The sequence below is a fragment of the Oryctolagus cuniculus genome, chromosome 12 (assembly GCF_964237555.1).
Source record: "Oryctolagus cuniculus chromosome 12, mOryCun1.1, whole genome shotgun sequence".
Classification (NCBI taxonomy): domain Eukaryota; kingdom Metazoa; phylum Chordata; class Mammalia; order Lagomorpha; family Leporidae; genus Oryctolagus; species Oryctolagus cuniculus.
Window position 1 is genome coordinate 63,289,142 of NC_091443.1, and position 14,655 is coordinate 63,303,796.

At 45.4% G+C, this 14,655-nt stretch overlaps 1 protein-coding gene across 2 annotated transcripts in view; it reads left to right on the plus strand.

Moving 5' to 3' along the window:
• The first annotated feature begins 1,646 nt into the window (after positions 1-1,646).
• The window catches only part of BUB1B (BUB1 mitotic checkpoint serine/threonine kinase B), a 64,765-nt gene continuing 51,756 nt past the window's right edge, over positions 1,647-14,655 (plus strand). Inside the window, exons 1-4 of one of the 2 annotated variants that reach the window (XM_070053979.1) lie at positions 1,647-1,873; positions 6,198-6,344; positions 12,719-12,778; positions 14,236-14,380. In XM_070053979.1, coding sequence (XP_069910080.1) covers positions 1,839-1,873; positions 6,198-6,344; positions 12,719-12,778; positions 14,236-14,380 — 387 coding nt within the window. In that variant the 5' untranslated portion in view covers positions 1,647-1,838. The remainder of the gene's footprint in view (positions 1,874-6,197; positions 6,345-12,718; positions 12,779-14,235; positions 14,381-14,655) is intronic. The other variant, XM_070053980.1, reaches the window with a different exon arrangement.

The following is a 14,655-nucleotide window of genomic DNA, read 5'->3' on the forward strand; positions in this document are numbered from 1 at the left end:
CCAGGCACCTGGATTCGTTCAAAAGGCCCCGGCCCCCGTCACAACTGAGCCACCAGTTTCTTGTTCAGAAAATTTTAAATGGGACTGAAGGTCCAGTGTCAGTCATGGCAGGTCTCCTGAATAGGAAAAGAGGTGGCACTTTGGGAGCTGGGGCTGGTGTTGTAGCAGAGCAGGGGTGCACCAGTTCAAGTCCCAGCTGCTCTGCTTCTGATCCAGCTTCTTGCTAAGGTGCCTGGGAAAGCAGGGGAAGATGGCCCAAGTCCTTGGGTCCCTGCCACCCACATGGGAGACCAGGATGGAGTTCCTGTCTTCTAGCTCCAGGTTGCTGTTGGTATTTGGAGAGAGACTGAGCAGATGGAAGATCTCTCTCTCTCTCTCTCTCTTAAGATTTATTTATTTGAAAGGCAGAGTTACAGATAGGCAGAGGCAGATGCAGAGAGAGAGAGAGAGAGAGAGAGAGAAAGGTCTTACATCTGCTTGTTCAGTCCCCAAGTAGCCACAGTGCCCAAGCTGGGCCAATCTGAAGTCAGGAGCCAGGAGCTTCTTCCAGGTCTCCCACGTGGGTGTAGGGACCCAAGGACTTGGGCCATTTTCTGGATTGGACATGGACCAGCCGAGACTCAAACTAGTGCTCATATGAGGTGCTGGCACTGCAGGTGGCAGCTTTACTCGCTACGCCACAGCATCAACCTCTCTCTGTCACTCTTATTTTTTGAACAAGTATAAGTAAATTGTAAACTACACAATAAAGCAAAATTTTGGCAGCCATGGCATAGCTGTGTTTCCTAACTGTGGGTTGTACAAAAGAGAAAGCTGGCAAAATCATCACCAATTCATAGATGGGGAAAATTGAGCATCAGAGATTATGTGGTTGCTCATTTGTTATGGTTTTAGAGAACTAGATTCTGGCTTTTTTGAATTCAAGGGTTGGGCAGGAAACAGCTGGGACAGAGCAACCCAAGAACCCTGGAGAGTGTGAGACTTGGGGCCAACAGCAGAGTTGATCATAGATTGTTCAGCCACCCCAGGAGAGTCAGGTCTAGTGCAACTACTCAAAGAAATCTCTCTACACTCAGGATTTCGAGGAAATGCTGGTGTTTAATAGTGTCTGTTGGGGACAGATTTTCGGTGCAATCATTAACACACAGATTGGGACATTCATATCCCATATCAGAGTTCCTGAGCCGTGTCTGGCTCAAATCCCGATTCTGTTTTTTCTGCTAATGTGCACCTTGGGAGGGAGCAGGTGTTGGCCCAAATACTTGGATCTCTGCCATCCACATGGGAGGCTGGACTGCGTTCTAGGTTCCTGGTTTTTGCCTGGCACAGCCCTGATTGTTGCATTTGGTGCGTGAATCTGCAGATGAAATATCTCCGTGTGTCTCTGTTTCTGTCAAGTCAATTAAGAAAAAAAAAAAAAAAACTTACTCAGTTCAGAGACACATTTTAGAGCCAAGATGCAGAGAATTCATAACGTCTGCTGAGCCTGCTGCTTTGGGACACCCGAGCAGCCATTGGCTCCCAAAAACTACAACTCCCATTATGCACCTTGACAGCGTGGAGTAAGCTCGGCATAAACTACAAGCCCCAGAATGCCTTGGGCGAGAGGCGTGAGTACGCAACAGCCAAGAGGCGTGGCCACGTCGGCCGCGCGGGACCGTTAAATTTGAAAGTTGGCGGGTGGGGGTGAGGGCTTGAGGTGGCTGTTTGGGAGGGAACTGGGTGCGTGTTTTTGTCCTGAGGCACCCTCTGGTTGCGTCGGTAGCTCTAAGGGCAGATTGCAGAAGGAAGACAGGACGTTCCCGCATCAGGACGAGGGCTTGGGCCGGGAATGCAGGATGGCGGCGACGAGGAAGGAAGGGGGTGCTCTGAGGTAGGTGCGGGAGAGGAGCTGGGGGGAGCTGGGTCTGCGAGGTCCGGGGGTGCCTGGCAGGTGTCAGAGGGCCTGCTCAGAGTAGTCGATGCGCGGTCAGCAGAAGAGCGGGCCCGGCCGGAGCCTCCTTCCTGTGGGAGCTGGGCGCTAGTGGTGCAGGGGAGGCCGCAATCCCGCGACACGTGCGTCCTGCTGCGTCCAGTTGCAAAGCCAAGGAGGCTGGGAACCCCAGTGGAGCGAAGAGCCTGACTTGGTGGCGCGGACAGTGTTTGCTCGCGCTTGCGCCAGGTGTTTGGCCTTGGACGCGCCTTCTATGTGGAAGATGCTGGTATTAGTGCTCCCTTACGGGGGTTCTGGGGGAGTTCGACGTATTTGTGACGTTCTGCTTCCAAAAAGGTGCTCGGCCAGTTGCGTTGGGCTAAAAAGCTTTTCTCGTTGTTTGTTGCTTTTCCTTATTTAAAGAAATACAGCAATTCTAGGTTGGAATTGTGCCTGCGTGTTCAGTGTGGAGCCCACAGGACTAGATAGATGGTCACATCATGAGCTCTTCACGCATGCTGCAGATGCATGACCACCTACTAAAGACTCAGAAATCCCGGCGTCATGGAGCTTAAGTTCTGGAGAGGGAAGAGGGTGGTGGAGACAGATGGGCAATGGCAACTGAAAGGTGGTGTGGAGGGATGGGGACATCTGGTGGGGCTGGGACAGGCTAGGTCTGGACAGGGTAGCTTTTGGACTGAGGACTGACGAGTGTGTGATTTGAAGGAAGCTCGGAGGCTAGTCATGCATGCATCAGGGGGAAGTACAAAATCTCGGGGTGACAGGGCTGGGGGAGGTGGCCGCAGCCGGCACGCCCACTGCCAGTGTCACTGGAGCAGAATGAGCCAGGAGAGTGAAAGGAAATTTTTTTTTTTAAGATTTATTTATTTATTTGAAAGGCAGAGTTACGCAGAGAGAGAGAGAGAGAGAGAGAGAGAGAGAGAGAGAGAGAGGTAGGTAGGTCTTCAATCCGTTGGTTCACTCCCCAATTGGCCACAATGGCCGGAGCTGCGCCGATCCAAAGCCAGGAGCCAGGAGCTTCTTCCGGGTCTCCCACGCAGGTGCAGGGGCACAAGGATTTGGGCCATCTTCCACTGCCTTGTGAAAGGAAATTTTGACAAGTGAAGATGCAGACTTGGTTCTGATTGCGATAGAAAATCATTGGAAGGTTTTGAGCCCAGGGAAGACATGATCCGACTTGGGTTTCAGTGAAATCACCTTGGCTGCTGTGTTGGGTAGACTAAAGGTAGACAAGGGACAGACAGGTAGACTAGTTAATAGGTTGTTGAAATAATCCAGGCAAGAGAAAATAGTGGAGATGTTGAGAAGTGGGTGATTTATGGAGATATTTTGAAAGTGAAACAACAGATTTGCTGATTGCCTGGGAGTGTGAGGGGGCATCGAGGCAGTGGCTTGAGCCACTGGAAGAATAGAATTGCATTTACTGAGATGGGGAACACCGGGAGGAGCAGTTCTGCCAAGAGGCAGGAGGAGAAGGGGCAAGTCCAGCTCACCATTTTAAGAGCAAGAGAAAAAATTCGGGGGAATTCAACAAACATCTGCTTAGTTCTTAGAGTAGTTGTCATATCCTGTATTAGACCATGTGATACAAAAAGAACTGACACAGTTCTTACATTACAGGACTCACATAGTATAGTTTAAAAGCTAGGGATGGTTACAATGCTAATTAATAGGAAAAGTACATTCTTTTTTTATTATTTATTTTTTTATTTGAAAGACAGAGACAGAGGGAGAGACACAGAGAGAGAGGGGTCCACTTGTTCACTCCCCAAATGCCAGCAACAGCCGGGACTGGGCCAGGCTGAAGCTAGGAGCCAGGAACTCTATCTGGGGGTCCCACATAGGTAGCCGAAACTCATCTATTGCCTCTTAGATGTATTAGCAGGAAGCTGGATTGGAAGTTCGTAGTAGTTGAGACTTGAACCAGGCACTCCTGTATGCAATGTAGGTGTCCCAGGTGGCAGCTTGACCCACTGCACCACAACACCTGTTCTTAGTTATTTTCTTATGGAGAGTTTTCCACTTTTCATTTACACTGAAGTCCTACATAACTTTCACTCTGTTTTGAAAAATAATGCCTGTCTCACTTTTCTTTTCTTTTCTTTTCTTTTCTTTTCTTTTCTTTTCTTTTCTTTTCTTTTCTTTTCTTTTCTTTTCTTTTCTTTTTTTTTATTCGCTTTTCTTTTAAACTCAGAGATAAAATCTCTTCATCAGAAGTGACTTCTGACCATTGCAGAGCACCAGAGTAGTAGAGAGAGGTGTTTTTCATCTGCTGGTTCACTCCCCAGATGACCGCAATGGCTTGAGCTGAGCCCATCTGAAGCCAGGATCCAGGGGCTTCTTCCAGGTCTCCCATGCTGGTGCAGGGGCCCAAGGACTTGGGCCATCTTCTATTGCTTTCCCAGGCTATAGCTGGGAACTGGATCGGAAGTGGAGCAGCTAGGACTCAAAGCAGCCCCCATAGATGATGCCAGCACTGCAAGTCGTGGCTTTATCTGCTATGCCACAGCCACAGTGGCAGCCCCTAATTATATATTTTTTAAGTTTTTTTTTTTTTTTTTTTTTGAAAGGCAGAATGACACACAGAGAGGGAGACAGAGAGAAAAAGACCCTTTGTTACTGGTTCACTTCCCAAATAGCAGCAACAGCTAGAGCTGGACCAGGCTAAAGCCTGAAATGCAGAACTTTATCGGGGTCTCCCATATATGTGTTAGGGGCCCAAGTACCCTGGTCATTCTCCACTGCTTTCTCAGTGCATCTGCAAGGAACTGGGCCAGAACAGAGCCCCTGGGCTTCAAACATGTGCTCTGGTACAGGATGCCAGCATTGCTTGTGGCAGCCCAACCTGCTATGTCACAACATAGGCCCCACTTTATTAATTTTAAATTAAACCAGATGATACATTCAGTGGCTGGCAGAGAGCTGCTGCCCTTTTGTTTATTTTGCCCTATTTATAACATCTTTTTGGCTTTTTTTCTTCCTGCTTTATTTATTTTTAAAGATTTATTTATTCACTTGAAAGGCAGAGATACAGAGAGAGAGGGAGACACAGAGAGAACAGATCTTCCATCCACTGGTTCACTCCTCAAATGGCCACAACAGCTGGGGCTGGGGCAGACCACAGCCAGGAGCTGGGAGCTTCTTCCAGGTCTCGAAAGTGGGTACGTCGGAAGTGGAGCAGCTGGGATTTGAACTGGCACCCGTATGTGATGTTGACACTCTAGGTGAGAGGCCCTGGCCCCTTCTTCCTACTTTAAACTTAATTTTAGGGGCTAGTGTTGTAGCATAGCAGGTAAAGCCACTGCCTGCGATGCTGGCTTTCCATATGGGCTCTGGTTCAAGTCCCAGCTGCTCCACTTCCAGTCCAGCTCCCTGCTAAAGCTCCTGGGAAAGCAGCAGAGGATGGTCCAGGTATTTGGGCCCCTATACCCATGTGGGAGACCCAGACAAAGCTCTTGGCTTCCGCATGGTCCAGGCAGGCCCAGCCACTGCGGCCATTTCGGGGAGTAAACCAACGGATGAAAGAGCTCTCTCTCTCTCTCTGTCTCCCCCCACCCATCTCTAACTCTACTTTTCTTTCTTTCTTTTTTTTTTTTTTTTTTTTTTTTTTTGACAGAGTTAGACAGTGAGAGAGAGAGAGACAGAGAGAGAGGTCTTCCTTTTTCTGTTGGTTCACCCCCCAAATGGCCACTATGTTCAGTGCGTTGCAGCCGGCGCGCTGCGCTGATCCGAAGCCAGGAGCCAGGTGCTTCCTCCTGGTCTCCCATGTGGGTGTAGGGCTCAAGGACCTGGGCCATCCTCCACTGCCCTCCTGGGCCACAGCAGAGAGCTGGACTGGAAGAGGAGCAACCGGGACAGAACTGGTGCCCAACCGGGACTAGAACGTGGGGTGCCGGCGCCGCAGTGGAGGATTAGCCAACTGAGCCACGGCGCCAGCCCTAACTCTCCTTTTCAAATAAATAAAATAAATCTTAAAAAAAGTAATGCTAACTTAAAAAAAATTTTTTTTAAAAAAACTTAATTTTATATTCATAGTACTCTCAGCAAATTCTCTCTTCTATTAGGCAATACTATAACCATAAACTTAAGAAGCACATGACAGAAAGGCTCAAAAGGTCAGGAGTATAATAACATTACTAATATTCTAACCTACAGCATTCAACCCAAAGATCATACATAATCACCTATCGGAAAACATTTACAATTACACTAGCGCTGTAGTAGGTAAGTGTTGGTATGAGATTTACTGTTGTGTTCTTCACAGTGACGCCATGTGCCTGGAGGGAGATGAATGGGAGCTGAGCAAGGAAAACGTACAACCCTTAAGGCAAGGGCGGATCATGTCCACACTTCAGGGAGCACTGGCACAGCAGGACTCTGCCTGCAACACGACTCTTCAGCAGCAGAAACGGTGTGTGGGATAGGTTGGAGTTCTGCCTGTTGTCCTTCATCCCCAACTATGGTAGAGGGCATGGGGCACGGATCTGTGTGGGGTGGCATCAGGAGTACGAGAACCTGTTCTCGTGCCTCATGCAGCAGCTCTCGGAAGGTCTCAAGCATAATTAACAAAAAGGGCTATAGGATTTCATGTCATAGAGCAGCCCAATTCTTTTATCAATAAAAATTGAAAGAAAATTATAGTGGAGACATTGAATATAGTAAAGCAGGTATCTTTTTTTTAAAGATTTATTTATTTCAAAGTCAGAGTTACAGAGAGAGATGGAGATATATGTATATAGAGAGATCTTCCATCCTCTGGTTCACTCCCCAAATGGCTGCAATGCCCAAGGCTGGGTCAGGCCAAAGTCATGAGCCAGGAGCCTCTTCTGAGTTTCCCACGTGGGTGGCAGGGGCCCAGGACTTGGGCCATCTTCTGCTGCTTTCCCAGGAACATCAGCAGGGAGCTATCAGAAGTGGAGTAGCCAGGACTTGAACCGGCCATCCAGATGGGATGCTGGCTCTGCAGGTGGCGTCTAAACCCACTATGCCATAGCACCAGCCCCACAAGTATCATATTTTAATATTTCTCAAAAATATTAGTCAATCTGCGCCCTTGAACAAACATCTTTTTGATAAATATCAATTAGAGAGTGCCTCCTTAGACTGTGAGTACTGAGGGAGAGTGATGCTGCTTGGGAAAATATTTTTGAGAATGTGAAAAAAAAAAGTGGTCTCCAAGGATCATACAAAACTAAGAATCTGGATTTATACTAGAAAGTTTCTTAATTATTTTTTAAGATGTATTTTATTTGAAAGGCAAAATGACAGAGGGAGAGACAGAGAAAGAGAGAGATGTTCCATTTGTTAGTTCACTCCCTAAATACCACAACGGCCTTGGCTGAAGCCAGGAGCAAGGAACCTATCCAGGTCTTCCTTGTGGGTGGCAGGGGCCCAAGCACTTGGGCCATTTTCTGCTGCTTTCCCAGGCATAGTAAGGAGCTGGATCCAAAGCAGAGCAACCTAGACTTGAGCCAGCACTCTGCCAGCATCATAAGCTGTGGCTTAACTTTAGACTGCTATACCACAACTCTGGCCCCTTAAACATGATTTAACAAACTCTGAATAGTAAAGGCTGAAAAACACTCTTACATTATTCAAACAGATCTATGGATCTTGCTCTTTAACATATTTTAAGAAATCTTTTTCAGAGGGAAGGAGGAAAGAAAGAAGGGAATATTTTATTCCTAGAATTGTATCTATGAACTATATTGAATCTATTTAAAAACATAAAACTAAGTATCAGTTTCTACCTTCAATTTCTGACCAAAAAGTTCTTCTATCATAAGCAAATTATACTTTTGGATTATAATATAATGACTATCCTTATCCAACTCATTGAATCTGTAAGAGCACTGTGTTTTATAGTTTTGTCTCAGAGACAGGAATATTAAATCTTTTACTCTTTTTCCTGACTTCCGTGACATTATACTTGTTTTTCCACTTCTCTAGCTACTTTCCCTGTTTTCTTATTGGCTTCCTAATCAGTTTCACTTAGATCTGTGTTCTTTGCTCTCAGCTCTTGTTTCATTTCAAATATTCCAGGATTGTTAACTACCACTGGTATCTCTTATTTGCCTTCTAAACATCTTTTTATATACCTATAACATATTTTATCGACCCTCAGCATAGGATGGTTTGACTTAGTGATTTTTGACCTTATGATGGTCAAGCAATACTTGTTCAGTAGAAACTGAACTTTGAAATTTGAACTTTGGCCTTTTTCCAGGCTAGCAATAAGCTGTATAGGCTCTCAGGATGCTAGATAGTGGCAGCAGCAACGAGCTGCAGACCAGCCACTAGATCTTGAGGGTAAACAACCCTCTACAGCGCTGGGTTGCTCAGTGAGGATGTTCTGTAGGTTAGGGGTATTAAATGCATTTTTGATTTAGGATATTTTAAACTGCAATTCATCGTATATAACCCTATGATAAACCAAGAATGCTCAATAATCAGATGAATGTTTCACTTAAAGTATAACATAATGACTTTCATAAATGATCTTTTTAAAAATTTAATTGTACTAAAACCCACCTGAATGATCTTACTCATTGCTGTCTCATCCTAATTGTATTAGTTGGTCGCTAAAGAATAATGGGGTTTTTTAAAAATTACTTACTTTTTTGAAAGGTAAGTGCCAGAGAGAGAGAGATTGATTTTCCATCTGTTGGTTTACTCCCCAGACGCCTGCAACAGCCAGGGCAGGACCAGACCAAATCCAGGAGCCAGAACTCGATCTGAGTCTCCCCTGTGGGTTGACAGCCCACCCATGTACTTACGCTGTCACCTGCTGCCTCCCAGGTGCATTAGTAGGAAACTGGGCAGAGATGGGAGCAGGACTAGATTCCAGGCACTCTGATGTGGGCTGAGAGCCTCCCTAACCAGCTGCACCACAACATCTTTCCTGAGGACTAGTGTTTTCTATAAAGAATGTTTTATTGTTTTTAAATTTCCGTTGGTTCAATCCCCAAATGGCCGCCACGGCCAGAGTTACGCCGATCCGAAGCCAGGAGCCAGGAGCTTCTTTCCTGGTCTCCTATGTGGGCACAGGAAGCACTTGGGCCATCCTCCACTGCTTTCCCGGGCCACAGCAGAGCTGGATTGGAAGAGGAGCATCCAGGGCTAGAACCCAGCGCCCATATGAGATGCCGGTGCTGCAGGTGGAGGATTAACCTAGTGTGCCACTGCACCGGCCCCAAGTTTAATTTTTTTTAAATATTTATTTATTTATTTGAAAGTCAGAGTTACACAGAGAGAAAGGAGAGTCAGAGAGAGAGAAGTCTTCCATCCAATGGTTCACTCCCTAGTTGGCCGCAACCGCCGGAGCTACACCGATCTGAAGCCAGGAGCCAGGAGCTTCCTCCGGGTCTCCCATGTGGGTGCAGGGGCCCAAGGACTTGGGCCATCTTCTGCTGCTTTCCCAGGCCACAGCAGAGAGCTGGATCAGAAGTGGAGCAGCCAGGACTCGAACTGGCGCCCATATGGGATGCTGCCACTGCAGGAGGCAGCTTTACCCACTACACCACAGTGCTGGCCCCTCTCCTTATGTTTTTATTTCACATTTCCCTCTTTCACATGCTTATTGACCTTTTGTGGCGTATGTGTTTCAAATGGGCTTGCAAAAGTTTTTTATGCCTCCTATGTACAAGCCCTTTATCAGATACATGTGTTACAAATAATGTTTCCCAGTCCATGACTGACTTTTAATCACCAAGTTTTAGATTCTGATGAAGTTTAGTTAGTGATTCGCCTTTTTTTTTTTTTTTTTTTTTAATTTGAAAGGCAGAGTTACACTGAGGGAAGGAGAGGCAGAGAGAGAGGTCTTCCATCACTAGTTCACTCCCCAGATGGCCACAACGGCCAGAGCTGTGCTGATCCGAAGCCAGGAGCTTCTTCTGGGTCTTCCACGCGGATGCAGGGGTCCAAGGACTTGGGGCATCTTCTGCTTTCCCAGGCCATAGCAGAGAGCTGGATCGGAGGTGGAGCAGGCAGGTCTTGAACTGGCGCCCACATGGGATGCTGGCACTGCAGGCAGCGGCTTTACCCACTACGCCTTGGTGCCGGCCCCAGTGATTTGCTTTTATGGCAGAAGATACTCTCCTGCGTTTTCTTTTAGTACCTTTGTCCTGGGACTTTTATGTCTAGCTGTATGGTTCATCTTACATTTATACTTGGGTATGCTGTGAGGTTGATATAAAAGTTCTTTTTTTCCCCTGTGGGTTTCCATTTAGTTGTTCTGCCTCCTTTTGTTGGAATTTGTTTTTATTTCATCATTAAATTACTTTGGAGCCCTCATCTAGAATCATTTGAATACATATGTGTGGGTCATTTCTGGACTCTCTTGTTCTCTGTTCTATTGATCTAATTGCTTATCCTTTCACCAATAACACATTGTCTTGATTAGCCTTATGTAGTAAGTCAAGCAGGGTAAGTTCTCCAACTTCCGTTGTTCGTTTTAAAAGTTTATTCTTCCCCTCTTCCAGGCCAGCTCTCTGCTATGGCCCGGGAGTGCAGTGGAGGATGGCCCAAGTGCTTGGGCCCTGCACCCCATGGGAGACCAGGATAAGCACCTGGCTCCTGCCTTCGGATCAGCGCGGTGCGCCAGCCACAACGCGCAGGCCGTGGCGGCCATTGGAGGGTGAACCAATGGCAAAGGAAGACCTTTCTGTCTGTCTGTCTCTCTCTCACTGTCCACTCTGCCTGTTAAAAAAAAAAAAAAAAAAAGTTTATTCTTGATACTTTGCCTTTCCAAACAAGTAACTTGTCAGTTTCTAGAAAAGAGCCTGCTGGGGTTTTGATTAGATTGCACTGAATCTATAGATCAATTTGGAAGATTGCTGATTTTTATCAGTAATATCTTGGATTTTATTTTTTTACTGTTTCTGTAGATAATCTCATTATCTCATAGTATATTGCCATGATTAAGGTACTTTCTTCTAATGCTTTCTATTTTTTAAAAAAGATATATTTATTTATTTGAAAGGCAGTTACAGAGAGGCAGAGGCAAAGAGAGGTCTTCCATTTGCTGGTTCACTCCCCAAAAGGCCGCAACGGCTGGAGCTGAGCCGATTCAAAGCCAGGAGCCTGGAGCTTCTTCTGGGTCTCCCATGTGGGTGCTGGGTCCCAAGGAGTTGGGCCACCTTCCATGGCTTTCCCAGGCCATAGCAGAGAGCTTGATCGGAATTGGAGCAGCCAGTTCTTGATCCGTGCCCATATGGGATGCCAGCATCACAGGTTGAGGCTTAACCTGGTGTGCCCCTATATACCAGTCCTACTTCCTGTCTTTTTTTTTTTTTTTTTTTAAGATTTATTTATTTATTTGAAAGTCAGAGTTACACAGAGAGGAGAGGTCTTTCATCTTATGGTTCACTCCCCTACTGGCTGCAACGGCCAGAGCTGTGCCGATCCAAAGCCAGGAGCCAGGAGCCTCCTCCAGGTCTCCCACGCAGGTGCAGGGGCCCAAGGACTGGGGCAATCTTCCACTGCTTTCCCAGGCCATAGCAGAGAGCTGGATCAGAAGTGGAGCAGCCGAGTTTTGAACTGGCACACATATGGGATGCCAGCGCTTCAGGCTAGGGCGTTAACCCGCTGCTCCACAGCGCCAGCGCCCCCTACTTCTTATTCTTATAATGTTTCTTGACCCCACCAATTAAAGAACCAGTAGTGGACATGACCTTCTTACCTCTCTAGTTGTCTCCATTTATTCTCAATGCCAAGTTTATGTTAAGCTTAGGGTCCCCTCAGTTTCCTCTGGATAAACTGTCCCACTTCACAGCTTTAGTTCATATATTAGTTTCCCTCTCGTGGACAGCTCCCTTTTTCTTTCAAATCTTAAGATTGCTTCAGAGTCACACCTTGTGAGGCTGTGTCATGTTACCTCCTTGCATTTCTAACAAGTTTGGCAGTTGTAATACAATACTGTACTCCTTTGCATTGTTAGTTAATTAACTTTGTCTTTTTTATTAGAATATAAATTCCTTTGTGTCAGGGAATTTTATTTTTTCTAGAAAATCTAATCCTTTGTATAATTTTTATTAAATATTATTATATATTAATATTATATTATAATATTAATACCACATTAATAATATTAATATATCAATATTAAATATTAATTAATTTATTAAATATTAATATTAAATATTTATCAAAAGTATGATTTATTATGTAATATTCCCCATTTATTTTACTTGGTCAATCAATATTTGGCCCCTACCTTTCTCAGCTTTTTGTAGTCATATTTTATACTTTATTTGAGGAACTTATGGAATTATATAGTTTTCTTCTCTAATATTACTTGTGGAATTTTTCTTTAGATTTTTATTATTTCTATGCATGTGTAAATAGTTTGTTAATACTGTCATATATACAAAAGCTATCATTTATTGTTTATTGTGTTTATTCACTTTACATTTAAGACTAATCAACTTAATAAATAATTTTATTATCTCCATTTTACAGGTGAGGAAACTGAAAACAGAGTTTAAATAGCCTGAGCAGTGTCTTTCAGCTAGTGATTGGTGGAGGGAATCATGTTCCAGAGCTTTTCATTGCTGTGTAAAACTGCTTTTCTGTGTGTTGCCTTGACATTTGCTGCTTTAATATGTAGGTATTTTATCCCTCCTGTTATCAGGAAGAACCTTAATTATTTCTATCATTTTTCTTCCTAACAACTCCTCAAACTAGTATCTAGGTTGAAATAATAAATAAAAGAATAAAAGTGAAAGTGGTACTTGTTCTTGGCTGTTATCATTATGCATATGCTAACATTTTCTGCTTAAATTTCAGGGCATTTGAATCTGAAATTCGATTTTACACTGGAAATGACCCTCTGGATGTTTGGGATAGGTGGGTCTGTTTATTTAATTGAGCAAAAGAAGTATGGATGAATGAGTCTAGATGGCCGTGTTTCTCCAGTTGGGGCATATAGAATGGTGTGCCAGATAGAAAGTGGCATTGCGTGGGTACAGAAATCCAGAGTAGTCACAGTATGTATCCCTGAAATGTTTAATGTCAAAGAAATTCAGAGTTTATGGCATGCAAATTTGGGCTATGCCCTTTTATGCCTACGTCTCGTGTTTCCCTAAGCCTGTGTTAGAAATAACTCTGGAAAAGTTTGAGGGATACAGGCTTAGGACATGTCATTGAGCACCTCTAAAGAAACATTTTTTCAGTGTATTAAATATTTCTTTGTTTTTAAAATATGTTATTTATTTATCTGAGCAGTAGAGCTACACAGAGAGGTACAGACAGGGAGAGGTCTTCTGCTGGTTAACTCCCCAGGTGGCTGCAATGCCCAAGCTAGGCTTATTTGAAGTCAGGAGACAGGAGCTTCTTCAGGGTGTCCCAAGCGGGTGGAGGGGCCCAAGGACTTGGGCCAAGTTCTGCTTTCCCAGGCCATAGCACAGAGCTGGATCAGAAGAAGAACAGTCAGGGCTAGAACAGGTACCCATAAGGGATCCTGGTGCTGCCGGTGGAGGCTTAGGTCACTTGCCACAGTGCTGGCACCTTAGATATTTCTTTTTTCTTTTTTTTTTTTTAGATTTATTTTATTTATTTGAAAGAGTGACAGAGAGAGGTAGAGACAGAGAGAGAGGTCATCCTCCACTGGTTCACTTCCCAGATGGCTGCAACAGCCAGAGCTGCACCCATCTGAAGCCAGGAGCCAGGAGCTTCTTCCAGATCTCCCACATGGGTGCAGGGGCCCAAGGACTTGGGCCATCTTCCACTGCTTTCCCAGGCCATAGCAGAGAGCTGGATCGGAAGAGGAGCAGCCGTGACTATAACCGGTGCCCATATGGGATGTCGGCACTGCAGGCCAGGGCTTTAACCTGCTGCGCCTCAGCGCTGGCCCCTAGATATTCCTATTTAAAGAAGTCTGGAAGGCTGGCGCCATGGCTCACTAGGCTAATCCTCCACCTGCGGCGCCAGCACCCCGCGTTCTAGTCCTGGTTGGGGCACCAGTTCTGTCCGGTTGCTCCTCTTCCAGTCCAGCTCTCTGCTGTGGCCCGGGAGTACAGTGGAGGATGGCCCAAGTGCTTTGGGCCCTGCACCTGCATGGGAGACCTGGATGAAGCACCTGGCTCCTGGCTTCGGATTGGTGTAGCAACCCGCCACAATGCGCTGGCCACTTGGGGGGTGAACCAACAGAAAAAAGGAAGACCTTTCTCCCTGTCTCTCTCTTACTGTCTTAACTCTGCCTATCAAAAAAAAAAAAAAAAAAAAAAAAAAAAAAAAAATCTGGAAAGATTCTTGGAGCAAGAACAAAAGCTTAAAATATGTTCTTACCTTTTCTCCTCATCTAGGTATATTAGCTGGACAGAGCAAAACTATCCTCAAGGCGGGAAGGAGAGTAACATGTCCACATTATTAGAGAGAGCTATAGAAGCACTACAAGGAGAAAAACGGTATTATAGTGATCCCAGATTTCTCAGTCTCTGGCTTAAATTGGTAAGTCTTTTTTTTTTTTTTTTTTTTTTTTTTTTTTTTTAAGATCTATTTATTTATTTGAAAGGCAGAGTTAACCAAGAGAGGGAGAGACGGAGAGATCCTCCATCCACTGGTTCACTCCCCAACTAGCTGCAGTGGCTGGGGTTGAGCCAGCCTGTAACCAGGAGCCTGGAACTCCATCTGGTTCTCCACCTGTGGGCTTCCCCCATGGTAGGGACCCAAGCACTAGGGCCATCTTCCTCTGCCTTGCCAGGTACATTAGCAGGGAGCTGGAT